Source organism: Neofelis nebulosa, chromosome 16 (assembly GCF_028018385.1).
Source record: "Neofelis nebulosa isolate mNeoNeb1 chromosome 16, mNeoNeb1.pri, whole genome shotgun sequence".
NCBI lineage: Eukaryota > Metazoa > Chordata > Mammalia > Carnivora > Felidae > Neofelis > Neofelis nebulosa.
In genome coordinates this window covers 27,873,525-27,896,408 of record NC_080797.1, presented here as the reverse complement: position 1 = coordinate 27,896,408, position 22,884 = coordinate 27,873,525, and the positions used below count along the sequence as shown (strand labels likewise).

Genomic DNA, 22,884 nt, shown 5'->3' with positions numbered 1-22,884 from the left:
GGGTCAGTAAATGTTAGCCACTAATGCTGACCCAGTTTAAACCAACAGTTTCACTTGGCATTCTGCATTAGCTTTTTCTTTTCTTCTTCTTCTTTCTTCTTCTTCTTCTTCTTCTTCTTCTTCTTCTTCTTCTTCTTCTTCTTCTAATGTTTATTTATTTTTAAAAGAGCATGAGGGGGGAGGAGCAGAAAAAGAAAGACAGAGGATCTGAAGTGGGCTCTGCGTTGACAGCACACAGACCAATGTGGGGCTTGAACTCAAGTTCATGCAACTTACCTATCACCTTGACCCGCAGAACTTCACTGATCATTTCAGTATGGGAATGACAATTATCTGCGATACATTGGTATTCTACATCTTTTGTTGGCTTGTCTTTGAATACTGCAGGCTCATTGGAGTCCATGTTACAACTCTCCAAAATGCTATTTGCTTTTACAAGGTGATAGCTAATAGGTGCGGTTCCATTTACAGACTGGCAACTGACTGCTATGGTCTGTCCTTTTATCACCTCAGGGCCGGAGTCATAAAAAATCCTGGGCTTGGAGAGCATTTCTAGAACGAAAGAGAGAGAGAGAGACAACCTGAATGACGACTGAAAGCAGAAACAAAACATCCAGCCTAAGAGGGTCCTTCTCCAAACTCTAACATTACTATAATTTATTTTATTTTATTTAAGTTTATTTATTTATTTGAGAGAGACAGCATGATCAGGGGAGGGGCAGAGAGAGAGGGAGACAGAGGATCTGAAGTGGGTTCTGTGCTGATAGCAGACAACCAATGTGAAGCTCGAACTCATGAACCTTGAGATCATGACCTGAGCCAAAGTCGGATGCTCAACCAACTGAGCCACCTAGGCGCCCCCCCTAGGCGCATTTACTATAATTTTAAATGCCTACCTGCCTTATCTACCTTTATAGGACTCCTTTAAGATTGGCAAGTAATGTGTGTGTGTGTGTGTGTGTGTGTGTGTGTGTGTGTGATGAGGACGGAGGGGGAAAATGAATGCTATCAATAAAAAAGGATGACACAAGTTCAAGAAAAACATGACATCCCCCTAAATATGTTTTTATAGGGGCACCTGTGTGGCTCAGTTGGTTAAGCAGCCAACTTCAGCTCAGGTCATGATCTCACGGTCTGTGAGTTCGAGCCCCGTGCCGGGCTCTGTGTTGACAGCTCAGAGCCTGGAGCCTGTTTCAGATTCTCTGTCTCCCTCTCTCTCTGACCCTCCCCCATTCATGCTCTGTCTCTCTCTGTCTCAAAAATAAAATATAAATAAATAAATAAATACGTTTTTAGATTTCCATGCATCTCACATGCACACACATCCATATGTTGTGGCAGTTATATTGAGAAAAGATATAAGGAAATGCACTAAAAATATAACAAGTACCAAACAGATTTTATTTGAAAACAAATCCTCAGTGCCTCAGCCTCTCCTGATCATAAACTGCACGCCCCAAGAAGCAAGAATTCTACTAGGTCCTTATTTAGAAGTTCACTTATTTATAAAGCTTATAAAACGAAATGACCTCCTTCCAAGAACAACAGAGAAAATGAAAATGTAATGGCCCACATTTGTCTCTTGCATTATTTCCTTTGGATTTCCGTGATGAGAGAGTTGACAATAGACTACAATCCTTGTTGAGTTGAGACTAAAATCTTGGCTGGCTAAAACCACAGCCACAGGGTAAACTGAAGGACAGTGACTGAATAACAACAGAGCCTGTGACAGCTTGACCAGAGCTCTCCATTCACTTAGACCCCTCTACTCAGAGGGTGGTCTAGGACCCAGCATCCCCAAGGCTCTATCTAGTTAGAGATGTGGAATCTGGCTCCAACCGGAACTGTGTTCTAACTGGGTTTTGCATGCACAGTCACTCTGAGAAGCACGGCTGTAGGTGGTTCTGGTACCTATGTTCGGCCCACCAGGAGTCCCAGCCCTGCTGGTCAGCCAAGATATGGATCAGGATATGGAATTGAGATCCTAAAATTTAGTGTTGAGTAAGCAGTGTTTCCTCCCTGACCTTTTAGAGGGTGCCTGTTCCAGCAGCCAGAATCTTGCCAACTCGGCCCCATCAACAGCATGCAGCCACAATAAAGCCATGAACTTGATTTTTGCCAACATTTTCTTTGTACCGCCTCTTTCCTGTCCTCCAAGAAGGAATACACACTTGTTTGGTCTCTTGATATCACTGCTTCCTCTTACCTCCAAGTTGTTACCCTGTCTCAGTCTGATCTGCCTTCAGACTGGAGAGGGTGGCAGCTGGTGATAAATTGCCTTTCTCTCATTCCCCCCCAAGACTCTCTGAGCCAGCGAGGATGTACTCACCACACACAGTTATCTGGACTGCATTGCTTTTCTTGACCACCTTGCCAATGCCTGCATTGCAGGTGTATGTCCCTCTGTCCCTCTCTGAGGCTATCTTGGTGAAATTTTGAGACAGTGACACAATCGTGTTTTCCTTCTGGATGGTAAAGTTGGCTGGAGGTGCTCCTGGAATGGAGCACCACAGGTTCAGGCTTTCACCGTGATCCAGGCGGGTGGTGGAAGATTCCAGCTTCGGCTTAGAAAACAGCTCTGGAAGACCAGTGAGTAGAAGGAGGTGAGACGTTTCCGGGCACCACTCCCGCAGCCCCCTTACAGAGAGACCCTTGACCCAGCTGCTTTTGTCAGAGCGAATCCCCAAACTTGCTGCAGAAATTTCTCTTTAGCTTCTCATGAAACCCAATAATCACACAATTCAAGAGTTAGGGTTCATTCTTTGCCTGGGATTGCAATGGCAGGTTTTCTACCCTTGTTAATCCAATTTATTTCATAAAAATGAATTAGAAAAGTTTTTCACTGTGTAATGCAGCAGTGATGATTCATGCATTCACCCAGGTATTCATTCACTCATATGCTTTATTTCATAAGTATTTAGTACACACTTTCTCTGTACTGGGTACCTTGCTTAGCATCAGAGATAGCTGTGAAAAAAAAAAAAGTCCCTGACTTCCAAGTGCTTACGTTTAGTGGGTGATTCAGACATGCTTATCTGCAGGAGAGCCCATGGAGGGGATAGCTGAACCTAGGCTCGGGGAATCAGGAAAGGACTCTTACAGGAACTATCCAGGCAAACAGGGAGTGTTCTAAGCAGAGAGAAGAGCCAATGCAAGTCCTGGCAGGAAGTTGGAGCACCTGAAAGTCCTGGAACTTAGTGGGAGTAGAAGCGGCCAGAGGAAGACCTATAGATCTTGAAGGACCTTGAGAACCATCTAAACAAGTGTGAATTGTATCCCGGGGCAATGGGAACCAAGGAGAGTTTGGCTTGGGGGAATGACATCAGATGTGTGTTATAGGGAGACATCTGGAGGGAGAATGGATGGGGCTGAGAGCCTGGACTGGGAGCAAGAAGGATGAAGTGCAGGCTTGATGCAGAGAGCATGAGGTTGGGGAGAAGTGGCAGCTGGTCACCATCCCTCCAGCACTTCCCACAGAGAAGATAACACCCGAGGTTGCGTACTTTGTAAGCTGTAACATTCTATGCCACTTTAAGGAGTCACTAGCACCATAGTTGAGGTTGGATGTCAATAGCAATAAAGACAGAAGTTGACTTTTAAGAAGTCTTGTCATCTTATTTGAATATTCCCTGAAATACATCAAGATTTCATAGTCATGGACTATGTTTTTAATTTCAGCTACTGGAAAATTACTAATTAACTACTTAACCACTGTGCAGTGGTCCTTCATGTAAGCAAATGCACACTGGCTTCAAGATTATTCCCTGTGATGCAGAAGGACGAAGTCAGTAATTTTTGAAACTATCTTCATATTGAGAGAGGAACTGAGACCCAAAGTCCCTCTTTGGAAAGCTTCTTGGGCTAGAGGCTTGAGAGTGCAGCCAGGAGTCAGGGAATCAAATTCTACATTTGGTTCTAAATTTACCTGCCATACAGGTTTTTGGGAGGTACAAATCAACACTGTCATTGTCATTGATGTTAAGTAGCTATCTATAGGAGTTATTTCCATCAAAATCAATCCCCAATGCCTTCCTAGTTTCCTCAGAAGGGGATAAAATAAAACTTCAAGTAAGGTGGTAGTCCAATAATTAATCTATGTTTTATTAAGACACATTCCATCCTTCCTTCCACATAAGCATTGACTTATCTGTTTTCCTAGCACCATCAAAAGCTCTAGTTTAGGAATGGGAAAAAGAAACCAAAGAAACTGACATCCAAAAAGCCTTTACAGTCCCAGTGGGCAGATACCAAAAAATGTGAAAAAAAATCACTTAGCAAAAAAATTCCAAAGCAATGACTCACTATTTAAAAATATGTAAACGAAAATGTGAAAAATAGAAACCATCTTTCAGAAGTAGGTGCAAGATGGTTTGTAGGAATGAAATGTAAGGAAATAATAGTCCATTTGTAAATGGTCCATTTGCAGGTAATGTAACAGACCAGCAGGACCATCACATAGGCTAATAAGAATTAGTCTTTTATTCACTTGTTGAATGAACACTTACTGAGCTCCTCCAACGTGCCAGTCTCTGTGCTAAGTGTCAATGATGTAAGGTGAATTGAGGCACAGATCTGGTCCTTCAAGAGCTTACCCAAAGTGGTGATGGCAGACTCTAGACCTTTGTAGTGACTGCTGACATAAAGATGGAAACCGAGTGTGATAGGAACTAAGGTGTGACCATGGAACTGTCCTGGGGAACCCCCGAGGGAGATCTGGGGTTTGGTCTTTAAGGACAACAGGAGTTTTTCAGTGGCTGAGAGGAAAGAGTGGCCCAGGGAGAGTGGGAGGGACATTGGGAAGCGGATGGGGTCAAAGTGAAGGATCATGACCATTCAGGGTTGAAGCTCATGAACAGTGATGTCAAATAGGGGTCATATTAGGAGGGCTTCTCCTATAGCTGGTTGAAGAATAAACTGGAACAGAGATACTCCGGGAAACCCCTGCAATAGGTAATCCTGGTGTGAGGGCCAGTGTTAGGGTGTGATTACCGAGACAAGAAGACAGAACAGAACTGAAAGACCTACAACACCTGGTGACAGAACAGGTCTGAAAAGGTAGACAGTGGGGGATGAAGGTATCTTTTCTATCCTAAGACAGATGACTAATTCAATGACTTCTATTTTCATAAATCTATTGTGAGCTGCTAACATCACTCAATAGAGCCATTGACAGTGAAGCTTGATGGCAACAGGGGCATGGATCACAAGATGCATCAGTGGGCCTGGAGAGCTTTCCAAAGGCCTGGTGGAACTTGAACATGAGGGTACTTGCCTGCCAGCCCTGGTGTGGCTCAGTTAGCTCTGGGTGGAAAGGGCAGAGCTCAGGATCACAGAGCACTCAGGCTAAAAGGACAGAAAGGGCAGGCTGTGTGTAACACTCTGTTATCTTGGGCCAGGGAGACTGATCTACTGAATGGCTTGTATACCCCACCCGATACAGACTTCTGGGGGTAGGTGATCACCTACAACAGTAGTATCCTAGGGTCCAATGATGCTTTATGCTTTCCCAAAGTAGCCTGGCCCGAGGGGTAAAGATGCTGCTCTGGCTGATGCAACCGTCAGTTGGTCCGCCACATGGTCCCTGTTGCTCTCACAGTAGTATGTCCATCCCTTTGTTGTACTTGCTCATTGCATTGCATTCAAATAGTCTATTTATGCCTGTGAGTTTGTCAGGAGCAAAGCCTGACCTTAGGCAGCTGTCTATCCCCAATAAGTTGCCCAGCATGTGGATGGTACTCAATGTATGTTGAATTGAAAACTTTTCTCTAATGAGATAATACATGTCTGATCAGCGAAAAATATGTACCATCAAGATATTTATCATTATCAATAATAAACTAAATTATTAGTACACACTATAGACGAGTGGGATCCAACACATATGCCAATCACCCAGTTGGGTAGTTTCCTATGATACTGTGGACTGTCCCTGTGACTACACTCAGTGCTTTACACGTAGAAGGCTTTCAGGAAATGAAGAAATGAATGAATACCTTCACATGGCAACCACGGAGTGCTGACTCTCTCTGCCCTCTGAAACACAGTCGTCCAATGTTCATTCATCCAACAAATATGTATTTAAGTCCTACTATGTGCCAGGTTCTATTCTAGGTGTTAAGGACATAGCACTGGATAAAATGGGTAACGTTCCTAGTCTCATAGGCTTGCATTCCAGTGCCTGGATACATACAATAAACAGGAAGAGATAGAATATATTTTTTTGGTAATAGGTGCTATGGAGAGAAGTAAAGCCAGGAAAGGGGGAAAGGAGTCCAATAGAACTTTTAAGTGCATGGGTTTGGAAGTCAAATGGGCCTGGAGGTGACTCTTGTTCTGCCTCTTGGTAACCCTATAGTCGCTGGGTGAGTTACCTAACATCTCAGCCTCAATTTCCACACCCATAAAACCAGAATCATGATCCCTATCTCACAGCATTGTTATGAGCGTGAAATGCAAATGTATGTAAACCAGTCATAGAGTTTTCAACAAAAGGGAATTGTTGCTATTGTTCTTGAATTTGCTAATGCTTTCTCACTCCTGACCCAGTCTTAGGACCTGGGTCTGGGATCTAGCATAGTGCCCGGCACAGAGGAAAGATAAATATAATAGCAGACACACTGGCTAACATTCACACAGAGTGCTTATTCTGTATGAGGCTGTTTATAGCAGAGTCATGTCATTTCATCATTGAGACAGTCCTACAGGTGAGTGCTGTCATCATCCCCATCTCATAGAGCTGTGCCAAGGAGAAGCTGAGTAATTCACCTAAGGTCACTGAAGTAGTGGGTGGCAGTGTTGGGATTTGATGTCAGAACTTGCACCCTCAACCACCACAGCTAACTGCTTACTGACTCTGCATTGACTTTTCCCCTTGAGCACCACGCCCCCACCTGAGTACATTCATTCAGACCAGCAGAGGCAGAAATATCCGCTCTCATTGGCCATTCTGGGTTCCAGCACAGTGGCTGCTTGAGCCTACCATATTCACACATCCTCCAGCAGCAGCCCTACCTGTTATGTTGACCACGATGCTGCTGACCTTGGATATCCGGCTGGCTTCCACTTTGCACGTGTAGTTGCCATTATGCTCCACCATGGCCATCACTGAGTAGGTGGCCTCATTGCCATGCGTCTTGTGTGCTACAATCGCCTTGTCCTTCTGGATTATGATTTCTGGAAATGACTGCACCAGGTGTGTCACTTGAATGGTGCACTTAATGTTGAGCTGATCTCCTTCTGTGATCACTCCCTTGGGGCTGATGTGGAATCTGGGATTGGAGAAGGATTCTACAAGAAGAGGACAAGCTGGTTGGACTCAGGTTCAAAGCTGAGTGAGCGGAAGAGGCACTTACATCCTCCCCATTTGTGATCCTTTTTGTTGCCAACGCTATTCTTCCTTATTAATTAAACAAATTCAATCTTTTCCCTTAAAAAACTTCTCCTAAGTTGCTCTGATGCTTCTCACTCATTCTTGCAACTTCAGCCTTCTTAGCTGCAATCTCCCTTGACCTTCCCAAAGGCGAAACCACCTTCTCTAGATCTCATCTGCAGAATCCTCTTCAAATGACCTCAAAAATCATCAGAGCATTGGAAACAGACTCTTGCCCCTGCCCACTAAGGATTTTCTAGGCTCTTCTCACATAGTTTCATGGAACCATGGCATTTCAGCACAAATATTCCATAGTTTTCTAAAGTGACAATGATGTAAACTGTGCCACTTCATGGAAATGCATATTTAAATAACGATATGCACCCCCCAAACTGATTTCTGGTCTATTCTATTTTTTTTTTTTAAATGCTGGCTGTGACTGACTAAATTGATTGCATGACTCATGCAGCTTGAAAAACACTGTTTTAATAAAATATTGGTCAGATACCAGGGTGTGGGATCATCAGGAGATGGTAAGAGAAGTAGGGATCAGCCTTTGCTTCCACAAACAAATAAAAAAATTGCAGACCATTAGAGTACACACACAGATTGCCAACTATGCAAAATGAAGCCAAAAGTGAATTTAGAGTGATATACTTTCATTCACTTGTCTTAAAAAAAATTTTTTTTTAAATGTTTATTTATTTTGAGAGAGAGAGCACAAGCAGGGCAAGGGCAGAGAGAGGGAGACACAGAATCCGAGGCAGGCTCCAGGCTCTGAACTGTCAGCACAGAGCCTGATGCAGGGCTCGAACCCACAAACAGCAAGATCATGACCTGAGCCAAAGTCGGACGCTTAACTGACTGAGCCACCCAGGTGCTCCTAATTTGCTAGCTTTTTACTGCAAAGTCATTTAACTTCACAATAAATAGCTATCATTAAAAAAAAAATAGTCTGCCGTCGTGAGAATGAAAGGAAACAAAAGCAAAAAAATGAACTATTGGGACCTTATCAAGATAAAAACCTTTTTCACAATGAAGGAAATAATCAACAAAACTAAAAGGCAGCCTACAGAATTGGAGAAGATATTTGCAAATGACATATCTGATAAAGCGTAAATATCCAAAATTTGTAAGGAATTTATCTAACTCAACACCAAAATAACAAGCAATCCAGTTAAGAAATGGGCAGAAGACATGAACAGACATTGTCCAAAGAAGACCTCCAGATGGCTAACAGACACATGAAAAAATGCTCAATATCACTCATCATCAGGGAAATACATATCAAAACCACAATGAGATACCACCTCACACCTATCAGAATGGCTAAAATTAACAACACAGGCAAGAGATGTTGGTGAGGATGTGGAGAAAGGGGAACCCTCTTGTACTGTTGGTGGGAATGCAAACTGGTGCAGCCACTCTGGAGAACAGTATGGAGTTTCTTCAAAAAATAAAAATAGAACCATCCTATGATCCAGCAATTGTACTACTAAGTATTTTACCCAAAGGATACAAAAAGTTTTGAAGGATGACATGCACCCCAATGCTTATAGCAGCATTATCAACAATAGCCAAACTATGAAGAGAGCCCAAATGTCCATCGACGATGAATGGATAAACAAGATGTGGCATATAGGGGCACCTGGGTGGCTCAGTTGGTTAAGCGTCTGACTCTTGATTTCTGCTCAGGTCATGATCTCACAGTTAGTGGGATCAAGCCCCATAATGGGCTCTGAGCTGACAGTGCAGAGCCTGCTTGAGATTCTTTCTCTCCCTGTCTCTCTCCCCCTCTCCTGCTCATGCACACATACACTCTCTCTCTCTCTCTCAAAATAAATAAATGTTAAAGAAAAAAAGATGTGGCATACACACACACACACACACACACACACAAACACACACACGGAATATTACTCAGCCATCAAAAAGAATGAAATCTTGCTGTTTGCAATTACATGGCTGGAGCTAGAGAGTATTATGCTAAGTGAAATAGTCAGAGAAAGACAAATACCATATGATTTCACTCCTATGTAGAATTTAAGAAACAAAACAGATGAACATATGGGAAGGAAAAAAAGAGGGGAGGGGAAGCAAATCTTAAGAGACTCTTAACAATAGAGAAGGGAGATGGGAGAGGGGGGATGGGCTACATGGGTGATGTGTACTAAGGAGGGCACTTGTGATGAGCACTGGGCGTTGTATGTACGTGATGAATTGCTGAATTCTACTCCTGAAACCAATATTGCACTGTATGTTAACTAACTAGAATTTAAATGAAAATTAAAAAAAAAAAAAATAGGCTACTTCCCTGAATGGAAGTTAAAAAACAAGAAAGGGCATCTTTTAGGATACTCAACAAATGTCCTCTGGAGAAGGGTAATCATCACTAAAGGTTTTTTTTTCCTTACATCCTAATTAACTCCAGATGCACCAGAAATCTAAACGCAGAAAAAAAACAAGCAAACAGTTAAACTACAGAAATAGTAAGAGCAAACATACGTGCATTTTTTCCTTTAATTATCTTTAATAAGCTTTAGGTGTGAATCATGAAACTGAGATGCCAAAAAAGAAAAAGATGGACAAATTTGATTCAATAAGGATGAAACGCTTCTGCCTGAAAACTGAGCATAAAAGAAAGACAGATGACAAACTCAGGGAAATATTTGCATAGTACTTGACAAAGAGCTAATGCCTTTAATTTATAAAGGGCTCAAACAAATCAATCAGAAACAGTAAAAATGGGCCAAGTATATATAAACAGGCAGTTTATGGGGGGAAATGTAATAAGTCAATAAACACCAAGAACATACTTGACCTCAGTAAAGACCAAAGAAATATAAATCACAAGAACAATGATATATCACTGTGTCTCAGATCGTCATAAACAAGAAAATGTTGATAATGCTACGTAAGAGTAAGAATGTGGGAAAATAAACAGTAGCATCAGTTTTGATGGAAATGTTCAACCATTTTGAGGAGTGCTTTGGCAATATATATCAATATTTAAAATGCACAAAACATTTGAATCAACAATTTGACTGCCAGGAATCAACCTTATAAATAATAATGAAAAAAATACTCACAGAAGTATACAAACTATAAGTCTGTATATTGCAGGATTGTTTTAATAGCAAAAAACTGGGTTGGCAGGGAGTAAGGGGGACAGTGTGCCTGGGTGGCTCAGTCAGTTGAGCGTCCGCCTCTTGATTCTGGCTGAGGTCATGATCCCAGGGTTGTGGGATCAAGCCCCACATCAGGCTCCACACTGAGTTTAGGATTCTCTCTCTCTCTCTCTCCCTCTGCCCCTCTCCTCCCTCACACAGGTGCTCTCTCACCCTCCCTCTTAAAAAAAAAAAAAAAAAGAGGGAGCAAAAAAGCTGGCAAAATACCTAAAAGTCTATATTAGAAAAATGAGGTAAATGAGGTAAATGAGGTAATCCTATAATAGGATTCCGAGATGCCACTAAAAGGATGTAGATCTATATTTCTTGATATGGACAAAGGTCTATGACATACCGTTAAGTTAAGGAAAAGTTACAAAACAGTGATGTTTGACAGGTCACACTTTTTGTAAAAACAAAGAAAAACAAAAATTTTGTGTGTGCATGAACATAACAGTAGAGCAAGTCTAGGACAACACAAGTGATTCTCTAAGTATTGGTGCTATGAATGATTGTCACTTGATACTTTATACCGTGCCATATATTCTGGAAATTTAACCCACACCATGTATTATAATCAGAAAAATATGATATATACATAATATCATAAGTATACATATATACACACACAACAGGTGGGAATGAAATGAGGTACCAAAAGCAGAAGGGTATCCATGACAAACTTTGGGGCTCCTATAGAAAAGACTTGAGGCTACTGCACTAGAATATGCCTTCCCTTGACTCTCCCCTGCTCACGAGTCCTCGTGCCATCCTACAGGCTGCCTGTGCTGGAGCTCTTTTCATCCTGGACACGCATGCCCAGGCCTCCCTCTGCTATTTCCTTTCTCTCTGAAGAGCATTCCTCAGGCCACCTCATCTGCTTCTTATTTGTCCAACATCTTGGTGATGGAGGGTGGGTAGAAGAGGGGAGTCCTTCCTCAAATGTGGGAGGCGAAGGCTGGGGATAGGGACCCCCTTCCCTCCCAAACCCCTCCAGACTCCACTTCCTGGTGTCTGACCCATATTGGCTTGAAGCCATGTTTTCCAAACTGCAAATCACACAATGCATCATTTCACTGAGTCAAGGTCAGTGTTTTAAAAAAACAAAATAGAATAGAATAGAAAATAGCAAAATGCTCCATATATTAAGGATTAGTTGTGAAACTTTTGCTTGGGAAATTTTGCACACACACACACACACACACACACACACACAATTTTTTGAACTATATCGCAGTCAAAAAGTTTGAAAGGCATGGCTTGTAAGTGGTTAAGAACAGTCTTGAAAACAGCAGCCCAGTCAGAAGGCCCCAGCCCCTTCCCAATTTCTGGGCTTTCTCCCCATCCCAACCAGCAAACCAGAGAGTGATGAAAAGGAGAGTAGGACTCTGACCCGTCACGGTGACCAGTTCACTCTTGATGGCTTTAGAGATCTCCACATTGGTCCCAGAAAAGATCCTGGCTTGACATTGGAAAAGTATGACGTGGTCCTGTTCCTCCACTGTGAATTCCATCACCATAAAATTCTGGTTCTGAGAAACTTTTTCTCTTTTTTGCTTGAAACCTTTTGCATCTAGCTTGAGTTTTTCAATTGTGAAGTATATTGGGGGATTTTCCTCTGGGACAGAACAATTGACCGTCACGACCCCGCCTTCTATTGCCTCTTTCTTGTCCAGTGTCACTCTGGGATCGGACACTCCTTTGGGGAAAGAGAAAGTCCATTAGTATCAGTTTGATCTAGTGATTCAAGCTTACCTCGGCTGCACCACTGTGATCGACCCATCTGAGAGTCTTCTCTTTTGTTCCCAGAACCCCAGGGCTACCTACCAGGTGATTACTGAGCAAGTATGTTCCCAGAGCTATACCAGCTACTTTGAAAAATATAAAATATGTTTCAGATGTGGTTGGTGCTTTCAAAGTTTACAATCCCACTGGGGAGACAAGTCTTGCCAACTGATAAAATTAAAACAAAACAGCCATATCTATAGGCATTACTGGGGTTGGTGTTATAATTTATTGACTGCCAACCACAACCTAGGTTAGACTTTTTATCCATGACCCCATGTAATTCTCATAATAAATCTCCAGGGTGGACATGAAAGATAAAAGTATGCCTATTTTGAAGAAGGTGAAGCTCAGTGAGGTCCAAGTTTCATCCAAAAGCTCCTTGCCAGCAAGTTGCAGAACTGAGATTCGATTCCAGGTCTGTCTAACTCCAAAGCCAGGAGTTGGGGTGGGAGGTGGGAGAGAGGAAGGACATGTCGCCTCCTGGTTCACAAAGTGAAGCTGAAAATAATTAACCATTAGAATGTGTGGTAGAGATAATGAGTGATGAAGCAGTCAGGAAAAAAGGAGGCCCTCTTTGCCTGAGGGATCAGAGAAGATTCTAGAAGGGAATAGTGCCTGAGAGTAATCTTGGAGGAAGGGTGTTATTTGTTGTTTGGACAGATGAGGTGGGGGCTATTTGTTATTTGGACAGATGAAGTGGGGGCTAAGAACAGATGAGGTTGGGGGCTAAAGACAGTGATTTCAGGGTGCATGTGCACAGGGACTGCTTGTGTCAAGGAATACGATGGACTTTTTGGGAGGGCCATCTAGAACAAAGAAAGGGGGGCGGGGAGAGGTACAGTAGGTGGTGAGCCAGGGTCAGATGAGGGGGAGATAGGATGGTCTAGCTGAGACTAGATGTCTTGTCCAGGCTCCATGGTCTGGTGGTCATGAGGTCCACCTCAAGAGTCAGACAGACTAGCTGGTATCCTAAACCTTGCCACTTCACCTAGTTGCTTATGACTCTTCTGAATCTTTGTTTCAACGCACCCAGTTTGGACATCATGGGCTGTCCTCTTGGGAAGGTGACCTATACTGTGTTCGTACCACTATTTCCACCTGTGGTGGCAGCTGTTTACAAAGGTGTTCCCCTGCTTCACACTGATCTCCCCCAGGGAAGGGATCACATCTTACTCATTGTTGGTTCCTCAGCCTAGCCCAGAGTGGGACTCAATACATGTTGAGTGAATAAATGAATGAATGGCCTCTGGTCTACCTCAAAGACCTGAATAATAATTAAGAGTTAGAGAGGCCAGCTTTGGAGTCAACGAGATCTTGGTTCTAACCAGCTTGGCCTCTGAGGAACTTCAAGGCATGAACATGCCATTCAACCTCTCTGGGCCTGTGTCTGCACCTGGAAAGTGTCACATTTAGCTCTCAGCGTGATTGCAGGGCTTAAATGACGTGTGTGAAGCACTTATAACCGTTTACCCCATGAGGGTCTGATAGGTGACAGTTCTTATCATTGGAAGTAACAATAGAGTGAATGACTATTCTGATGACAAAAGTGAGCACACAAAATGCAGAAACGACCGTTATGGCAGTCGCTGTCAAGGAAGCACAGGGTTCAATTCACTAACAATCCATTAAACCACCCAAGTTTTAAGAAAAATCACCCTAAGTTTCTAAAGCCTGCCAGCACATTTCTTTTCAACAGACATTGCCCAAATTCAGCCTGTCGATCTTTCCTTATCACTAAAGTCAGTGCTGGGAGCTGTTGGCCAGGCAAGGCCCTGTCCTCAGTGGAAACGAGAAGGGCTGGTCTGCATCCCTGTGGCTGTTGCCCCTGGCGACTCTGAGGGATGTCTAGCCAGCCATGTCCCTGACTGCCCAAAGGACACCCATGGGGGAATTGGCCTGGGGGAGGGTGATGTCATAGTCTCCCAAGTAAGCCTAAAGGCCTGACCAAAAATGTGGCCAGAGATTGTATGCTCATGAAAGGAAAATGCCCCTGAACACTTACCTGCTGGTTCTTCCTGCTTCCTATATGCTGAAAGGGTTATCCCTTTCTAAGGATGGCCCAGCTGAACCCCTCACACATGATGGGCATTCATTCATTCATTCATTCATTCAATACTTGGTTACTAAGCACACTTCGATGCTATCACATTTAATCCTCAAAACAAAACAACCTTCAAGGGTACGTGTTGCTACCTAGTGATCTCTATTTTAAAGACAGGAAATGAAGACTCCAAAGGTTGGGGTATTTCACTGAAGAGCCACTCTATTGGGATACTCTGCTCTTTCTTGGCCTCTGCTCTTCCATTCATGTGACATTTCCATTTCTCTGCCCTTGCTCCATTTCACCATCAAGCAAACTCCTCCATGATCTTCTGTATCTGGACTCAAAGTCCCTTCCTCCAGGAAGCCATCCCTAACTTCTCTAGGAAGAATTGTTGCCTCTCATCTTTGTGCTCCCAAGGCACTCAGATCATACGACCATTAGACCGTAATTATTTTTTTAATGTCTCTCTTCCCCACCAGACAGTGACCGCCACCAGAGCTGGACTCGACTTGACACATTTTCATGTCTTGCACCTGGTTTTTGTTCCTGACTTGCAGCCTTGGGAAATGCTTCTTGAGGGAGTAAAGCAATGAGTGACTGGATGGAATCCTATATCTCAGAACCCAAATTTCCCATGATTTCCCTCCCACTTCTACATTTCTATCCATTTCTACTTCCCCTTTTTCATCTGCCTAATTTATTCCACAATCATTTACTGAGTGCCTACTATAAGCCAGATTCTTTGTTTGAAATACAAAAACGGACCGAACACCATCTCTTTCCTTGGGAATCTCACAGTAGAGCAGACAGGTGTGAGAGAAACATTTGCAACTGAGTGAAACAGTAACTGCCATTTGGGGGGAACTTAATTATGTGTTGGAAATTATACTAAGCACTTTATCTAGAAGGTATCTTTTAATCCTTGCAATCACTCCCTGAGCTGGGTATTATTATTATCTTCATTTCACTGATGAGAATTTTAAAGTTTACAGAGGCTAAGGGACTTGCCCAAACTGGACTCCAGGCAGAACGACTGCAGAATCCAATGTGAACACTCGGCCTGTGGCCTTTATACAAATGCCACGGAATGTCCAGATTGCATAAGAGCTGTAAGGACCGGGACCCTGGGGGAGATTGGTTTTGCTTGGGAAAGAGTCAGAGAAGAGATGATTGAGTTGAGTCTTGAAGGAGGGAGAAGATGAAGAAGGGTATTCCCAGGAGAGGGAATATAGTGTACGCAAAGGCAAGGAGGTAAGAAACAGCCCAGCGTATTGGGAGCATGTCTAGTGCCTACATTTGCAGGTTAGGAAAATGCCAGGCAGAGAAGTGACAAGGGTGACGGATGGGCAGGTAGGTCCAGTGTTAGCCTCCATTCAATTTCTGTTCCTGCTACCGCGTGCACTATGCTGCATCCACTTGAGCTACGTTCAAAGGCAGGGACTCACCTTTCACCCACACCTGGTACTCCGATGTGGTTTTCTCCTTGTTGTTCAGAATCACGGTGCATTTATATGTCCCTGCATCATAGACCCGGGCTTGGGGAATAAAATAACTCTCCGTGTTCTTCATGGAGGAGACGTTGTGAAACAGCACATCATCCTTATAGAACAGCACCCAGTGCTGAGGCTTGACATGGGAGGTGGTGCTGATGTCCACGACGCACTGCAGGGTCAGGTTCTCCCCATTTTGCACCTCCAGTCCTGGCAGGATATTCATGTGGATGTAGTTGATGGTGAAGGCTACATGCCAAGGGAAGGAGAGCAGACACACCTGTTATCTCAGAAACATCATCCTGGTGACCTTTACACCACATCAGATTACAGTAGATTGGTATTCTCACATCCTCTGCAGTGTAGTGTCCGGGGATCCCAGTGCCTACAGAGACCAGACAGTCAAGGATGGTATGTGATAGCCATGGAGGCTATCTATCTAGCATCAGGACTTGGGGTTAAGAGCTACTGTGTCTCCCATGCTTTGTTAGCCTCCTTTCGCATCAATGTCCATGAAGTATGAATAAAACAATCCTGAGATTATAAACATTTTATGTACATTTCTGAGCGGATAGTGCAGTCAAATGTTTCAAAATCCCCAAGGGCAGATGATATGACGTCTATGTGAAAAACCCCAAAGAGCCTAAAGATAGATCATTTGAAATAATGCAGGTTTAGAAAAGTGGATGGGGAAAAAAAAAAAAAAAGGTGGATATAACTAATATTTAAAAAATCAGGATAGTGGGGGCACCTGGCTGGCTCAGTTGGTAGAACATGTGACTCTTGATCTCAAGGTTGTGAGTTCAAGCCCCACGATGGGTGTGAAGCCTACTTAAGATTAAAAAAAAAAAAATCAGGGTAGTGGTCACTTCTGAAGGGAAGAGGAGGGTAGGATTAGGAATACACGGGGTGATATAGTATTGGTGAAGTTCTAATTTTCAGGTTAGGTGGTGGGGTCACGTGAATTCATTATGTTATTAAAAGCATGCATATATAAATAAAACAAAAGGTAATTGTGCACAGATCAAAGATGAGAGTATGTTATGAGCCAGGGATTATAATCAATCCAATTCTGTGTACTTGAGGCCCAAAAAAGAAAATGTATTTTCTGTACGAAGAAAAGATACAAGATAGGGGCACCTGGGTAGCTCAGTTAGTTAAATGCCCAACTCTTGATTTGGGGTCATGATCTCACAGTTCATGAGTTTAAGCCCCTCATCGGGCTCTGTGTTGATAGCATGGAGCCTGCTTGGGATTCTCTATCTCCACGCCCCCCGCCCCTTTTTTTTGCCCCTACCTGTTCTCTCTCTCTCTCAAAAATAAATAACATTAAAACAAAAAAAGAAAAAGATACAGTGTAAAGTCTCATTCCCATTCTTGTCCTGCCCACCCAGTTCCCACCTCCCCTTGCAGAAATAACCACTGAATTTAGTTTCTTCCAGATGGTCTGTACACATCTATAAGCGTACTCTTTCCTGATCTTTTACTTAAGAGGTAGGTCTTCATATATAGTTTGGCACCCTACCTAAAGTTTATGTGGCCCATGAGGGCTTTAGGGGCCAGAAATAGTGTGGGGCTGTAGACACCAGGTGTTATTCAAGCAAAACAGGGTCCTGTGGCTTAGGTAAGGCTCCTAAAGATCAATTCTTAGCAGATACTTTGATAATAAAAATATTCATGGGCCATGATGAATGTATATTTATTGAGTCTCCTTACATATCCCCAATCTCCTTATCCTTGGACAGAGGAAGATCTCAGAAATCTGCATGCTTGGACCACTTTGCTATGGTCCCTGGTTTCCTAGTATTAATGGAATGAAGCTTTGGCCCTCTACCAAGGGACACTGTTAGTAGGGAATGAACTGCATCCTCCCACACACAACATTCATATATTCAAAACCTAACCCCTAGTACCTCAGAATGTGACTGTGCTTGAACATAAGGCCTTTAAAGGTGATTAAATTAAAATGGGCCCTAATCCAACCTGCCTGGTGTCCTTATAAGGAATTTGCACAAAGAGAGACCACGGACATGTGCACAGAGGGATGACCATATGAAGGCGGCCATCTGTGAGCCAAGGAGAGAGGCCTCAGAAGAAACCAAAGCTGCTGACATTTTAGTCTTGGACTTCTAGCCTCCAGAACTGTGAGAAAATTAATTTCTGTTGTTGAAGATAGCCAGTCTGTGGTATTTCGTTGTGGTAGAGCTAGGAAACTGATAGATGCTGGTAAGAAATTGTCTTATGGAACCCGATATTGTCTAGTCTAGGATGCCAATGGGATGTTGTCCAGGATTTCACATAGTGCTTCAACTACATTAGGAAAAGCTGTGTCTATTCATTTCTATCTTGTAAATTCCAACATTTTTCTTTCTTTTTTTTTTTTTTTAAATGTTTATTTATTTTTGAGAGAAAGAGAGCATAAGCTGGGGGGGGGGGGTCAGAGAGAGAGGGAGACACAGAATCTGAAGCAGGCTCCAGACTCTGAGCTGTCAGCACAGAGCCCGATGTGAGGATCAAACTCACAAACCGCACGATCATGACTTTAGTCAAAGTCAGATGCTTACCTGACTGAGCCACCCAGGCGCCCCCACAAAATTTTTCTAATGGATCTTGTTTTCCTTTTGGCTTTGACTGCTAAGAAGCATTAACCCAAAATTTCACCTCTGCTTCTAGCAAACTTTGGGATGAATTTCTGTGTGTTTAAAGACTCATAGTTTCTTTGGCCTGCCTTTATTCACTCTGATTTCCTCATTTATGTTCTCCTCATGAACAACAGCACATAATTTTTATAAGTGGTCCCAAATCATTTTTCAAATAAGAAAATGGATAGCTAGCTAGCTAGCTAGCTGACCAGAGAGACTGGCAAAAATTGTCTTTCTTTCTCTCTCTTTTAATAAAAGTCAAGTCTTTTTGAACAGTTTTAGACTTTGTGTCTAATATGTCTCAGGTTTTAAAAGGAATACAACTGTCCACACCTGTCCCTTTCTTCTGAGCAATTAATTTAACAAAAAACAGCATCTGATCAGTCCATGAAATGAAACGAGGTGATTGTTTAAAATGCAAGTTGTTTCCCGCAGCATTAATCTTTAGAACTCCCTTTTTTGTCTTTGCTATTCCTTACCAGCTCCTGGTCTGAGGAGCCTGCTGGGTGAGCTCTCAGAACAGAAGTTTCCCATCCATTAATATGGTCCCTTCCAGGTAGGGACAGGCCATCTCACTACTCCTTCATCACCTCCTCCTCATTTTAAGCCATGCTGTTTAGTACAGTGATTCTAACAGGAGAAGAAGGTACGTGCAGAGCCGCACTGCCTGGGCCAAATCCCACCTCTGGTCACAAACTGTGTGGCTTTTGGCAAATTCCTGAGCTTCTCTGAGCCTCAGTTTGCTTATCCACACAATGGACATAATAATAGTAAGTGTAAATGGGAGCCCAAGTTTAAGTACTGGGAACACAGTTCCTAGCACAGATGAATGCTTGAGAAATGTTAGCTAGGTTTCTGTCTGCCAGTCACAGATATAAAACCCAACTTGAGTCTTGAGGTCTCTGGAACTCGATATCCACTCCTTTGGCTAATGAATTTTTTCAAAAGAACACCATTTCTTGATTTCCCAGGTTAATTACAGTGGCTTCTTCAGACTCCCAGGGTTAGTCGTCCCTGCCGTGTTAGGCTACTTCGTGTCATCAGCCTGTGTGAAGTACACACCCGTGGCTGGCCATGCCCTAGACTGGGGCACAGACCTGGGCGGATACAGGAAGAAAGCAAGTCAGGCATGTCTGGGTCCAAACCCCTGTCTCCACAGCCATTATCTGAGTGCTCTTGGGAGTTACTTAACCCCTCTCAGCTACCACTTCTCCTCCTATAAAGTGGGAACATTAGTACCTGCCTTCCCTCCTATTTCTGTCTTGAGTAATGACTGAACCAAGATGGCTGAGGGCCCTGAAGGGACAGAGTGTGTATTGCCCAATGCCTGGCCCTGGCTGACATTCTCTTCCCTCTTCCTTGGCACTCAGCAGACATTTAAGGGGGCTTCTCTGTGCCAGGCACCGCATCTAATAGTGGGGGGTTCAGGGAAGAGTGAGATCGGCACAGTTTTTGCCCCCCTGGAGCTCACCGTCTGCATTCCCGGTTCTTCTCTACTCGGGAACCTCCGGCCTCAGCACCATCCCTGCGTGGGTCTCCTACTGACCGGGCCTCGTTCATTTCCATCTTACAGGGGCCCCAAAGCAAACTTGGCTAAAGCATCAGGTGGTGGTTTTTTAGAAAGGATGAGATCCACTAGCACGGGGCACTTCTGCCAACTGGTCTTTCTAAGCAACAAACACACATTTACTTCATAAATCAGCTCAACTGATTCACTGGAAGAAACATCACCGTCCCATGGTCAACTGGAACAGACAAGGGTGAAGAAAGGACAGCAGGATTGGGGCTCCTGGGTGGCTCAGTCGGTTGAGAATCCGACTTCAGCTCAGGTCACGATCTCGCAGTTTGTGGGTTCGAGCCCCGCCTCAGGTTCTGCGCCGACAGCTCAGAGCCTGGAGCCTGCTTCGGATTCTGTGTCTCCCTCTCCCTCTACCCCTCCCCTACTTGTGCTCAGTCTCTCTCTATCAAAAATAAATAAAATGTAAAAAAAAAAAAAAAGAAAAGAAAGGACAGCAGGATGGAAGAAGGAAAAGCATTTTACAAAATTGATCAATATGTTTATCGTAGATTTATGAAACCCAGCTCTGTGACAAAACACAAAACCTCACTGACATGATGTAACAAAAGCAGCACAGAGTTTCGACACCACCACCGCCACCACAACCCTTGTGGAAGCCAGCCTTCAAGTTGCCGCCCATTGAGCCTTGCCCTCTGCTATTCACACCTGCATTTTTTGAAATGTTGATTTATCTTTGAGAGAGAGAGACAGAGCGCAAGTGCAGAAGGGGCAGAGAGAGAAGGACACACAGAATCTGAAGCAGGCTCCAGGCCCCGAGCTGTCAGCATAGAGCCCCACACAAGGCTCGAGCCCACAAACTATGAGATCATGACCTGAGCCGAAGTCCGATGCTCAACTGACCGAGTTGCCCAGGCACCCCTCACACGTGCATTTTATCCCTTCCCACATCATACCAGGGTTATTCTTGTGACCCCAAAATACTGACATGCTTGTTCGCTCCTTCTGAGTTTAGGTTATAAAAGACTTTGCAACTTTTGTCTTGAGCACTCTTTCCTTTTTGGGGGATCACTCACTCTGTGCAAAATAAGCTGCTCCCTGAGCATCCCGATAGAGAGGCCCACAGCCACATGAGTGAGCTTAAAAGCAAATCCCCTGGCCTTAAAGAAGCCCTCAGATCATTGTAATACTGAATAGCATTTTATGGGCAATCTCCTGACAGACCCTGAGCCAGAGCTCCCCAGATTCCTGACCCTCAGAAGGTGTGAGATAATAAATTGTTATCTTTTAAGTTTATTTATTTTTGAGAGAGAGAGAGAGTGCACACATGTGTGCTCATGCAAGCCGGGGAGGGGCAGAAAGAGGGAGAGAGAGAATCCCAAGCAGGTTCTGCACTGACAGAGCATGAACGCATGAACCGTGAGGTCATGATCTGAGCAGAAATCAAGAGTCGACTTAACTGACTGAGCCACCCAGGTGCCCCATAAATCATTATCTCAAGCCACTAAATTCCGGGGTAATTTGTTAAGCAGTAGTACACCACTCAACTAATCTTTAAAAATCTCTACCTGATTATTAAGATAATACTGAAAACATTGTCCTCTTTGTGAATAAACTGTCCAGGAAGAGCCAAGCTGGATTACCATGTATAGGTCTCACTATTTACGCAACAGAGTGAGTGTTCACATCTGGGCTCCCTGGGCCTCCTGAGGCTCATGGGTAGGTGGTAGGGGGCCCACGAACCACCTTCGAGTAGATGCAAGTGTGCATTTGTTCTAGAGAAAAGGATCCACGGCTTTCTTTACCGAACCACTGTGATGAAAGATTGGGGTTAGGCAGCAGCCTAAATAGGTCAGATCTTTTCAACCTGGACAGATGAAGGCTGATGGAGGGGGATCCATGGTAACAAAGTCACCACAGCCCAGATAAGGGACCATCATGCCAAATGCCCAGACCCTGAAAGAAGGGGCTGCTTCCTTGTACCTCGAGCTCCCCGTGAGCGGATGCTCATGTTTCTTGGGAAGATGAGGCATCATGACTCAGCCAGTGTCTTGGCCAACCTGGAAATGACTCAGAAATGGGGGGAGGAAAGGTGCCCCCCCATTGTAGTCAGGAAAATTACAGGGAGCCAGTTAGCAGGGAGCCCCTGATGAACTTTGGTGCTCAGCAGAGAATGCACGGACCCATCTCATCTGAATCTCAAGCATCTCCAAGTTCAGTTGGGGTCTCCTTCAGTGAAACATTTAGTGAGCACCTATGTCAGGTGCTGGGATTACAAGATGAGTAAGAAATCATCCCCTCTGTCCTAGACCATATGGGCTGATGGGGACCTAGATGACCGAAGGACAATGAATTAAGCACCAAATAAAAAAAAAAAAAAAAAAAAAAGGTGGCTCTAGGGAGGCCAAGGAAAGTGTGAAGGAAGTGACCCTTGAACCAAAGCTTGAATCAGGCCAAGAACGGGTGGTGGGGTGCTCCAGGCAGGAGAACAGCATGTTCCAGGGCACAGGGGCATGAAAGGTCACATGTTTGGTATTTTCATGGTAAGGATCTTTGCTGCAAACATTTTCAACACATAACTAATTTGTCTTAAAGCCATTTGGCCGTAAAAGATAAAATCACGGAAAATAAAAGAGGGACATTCATGTAAGAGGACATAACAAAACATGAAAAATGAATAACAAAATCAGAAAAACTATTATAAAAAAATAATTGAATACATTTAAAATGTGTGTAGATTCATGCCAATTCTATGTAAATAACTGATTTTATTTCGTGGATTATACCTAAGTATTTGTCTTCAAAGTCTTTCGTTCATAGTGTTATACTTTTTTTTTTTTTTTTTTTTTTTTTTTGCTTATTGATGGG

At 43.5% G+C, this 22,884-nt stretch overlaps 1 protein-coding gene across 11 annotated transcripts in view; it reads right to left on the bottom strand.

Annotated features, from left to right (window-relative positions):
- Window positions 1-22,884, bottom strand: part of PECAM1 (platelet and endothelial cell adhesion molecule 1) — a 74,128-nt gene that overhangs the window by 31,523 nt on the left and 19,721 nt on the right. For all 11 annotated transcript variants that reach the window (XM_058704660.1, XM_058704658.1, XM_058704662.1 and 8 more), the window contains 5 exons: window positions 15,814-16,107; window positions 11,930-12,235; window positions 7,012-7,287; window positions 2,330-2,578; window positions 277-552 (listed from right to left, as the gene is read on the bottom strand). In XM_058704660.1, the coding sequence (XP_058560643.1) occupies window positions 277-552; window positions 2,330-2,578; window positions 7,012-7,287; window positions 11,930-12,235; window positions 15,814-16,107 (1,401 nt within the window). The remainder of the gene's footprint in view (window positions 1-276; window positions 553-2,329; window positions 2,579-7,011; window positions 7,288-11,929; window positions 12,236-15,813; window positions 16,108-22,884) is intronic.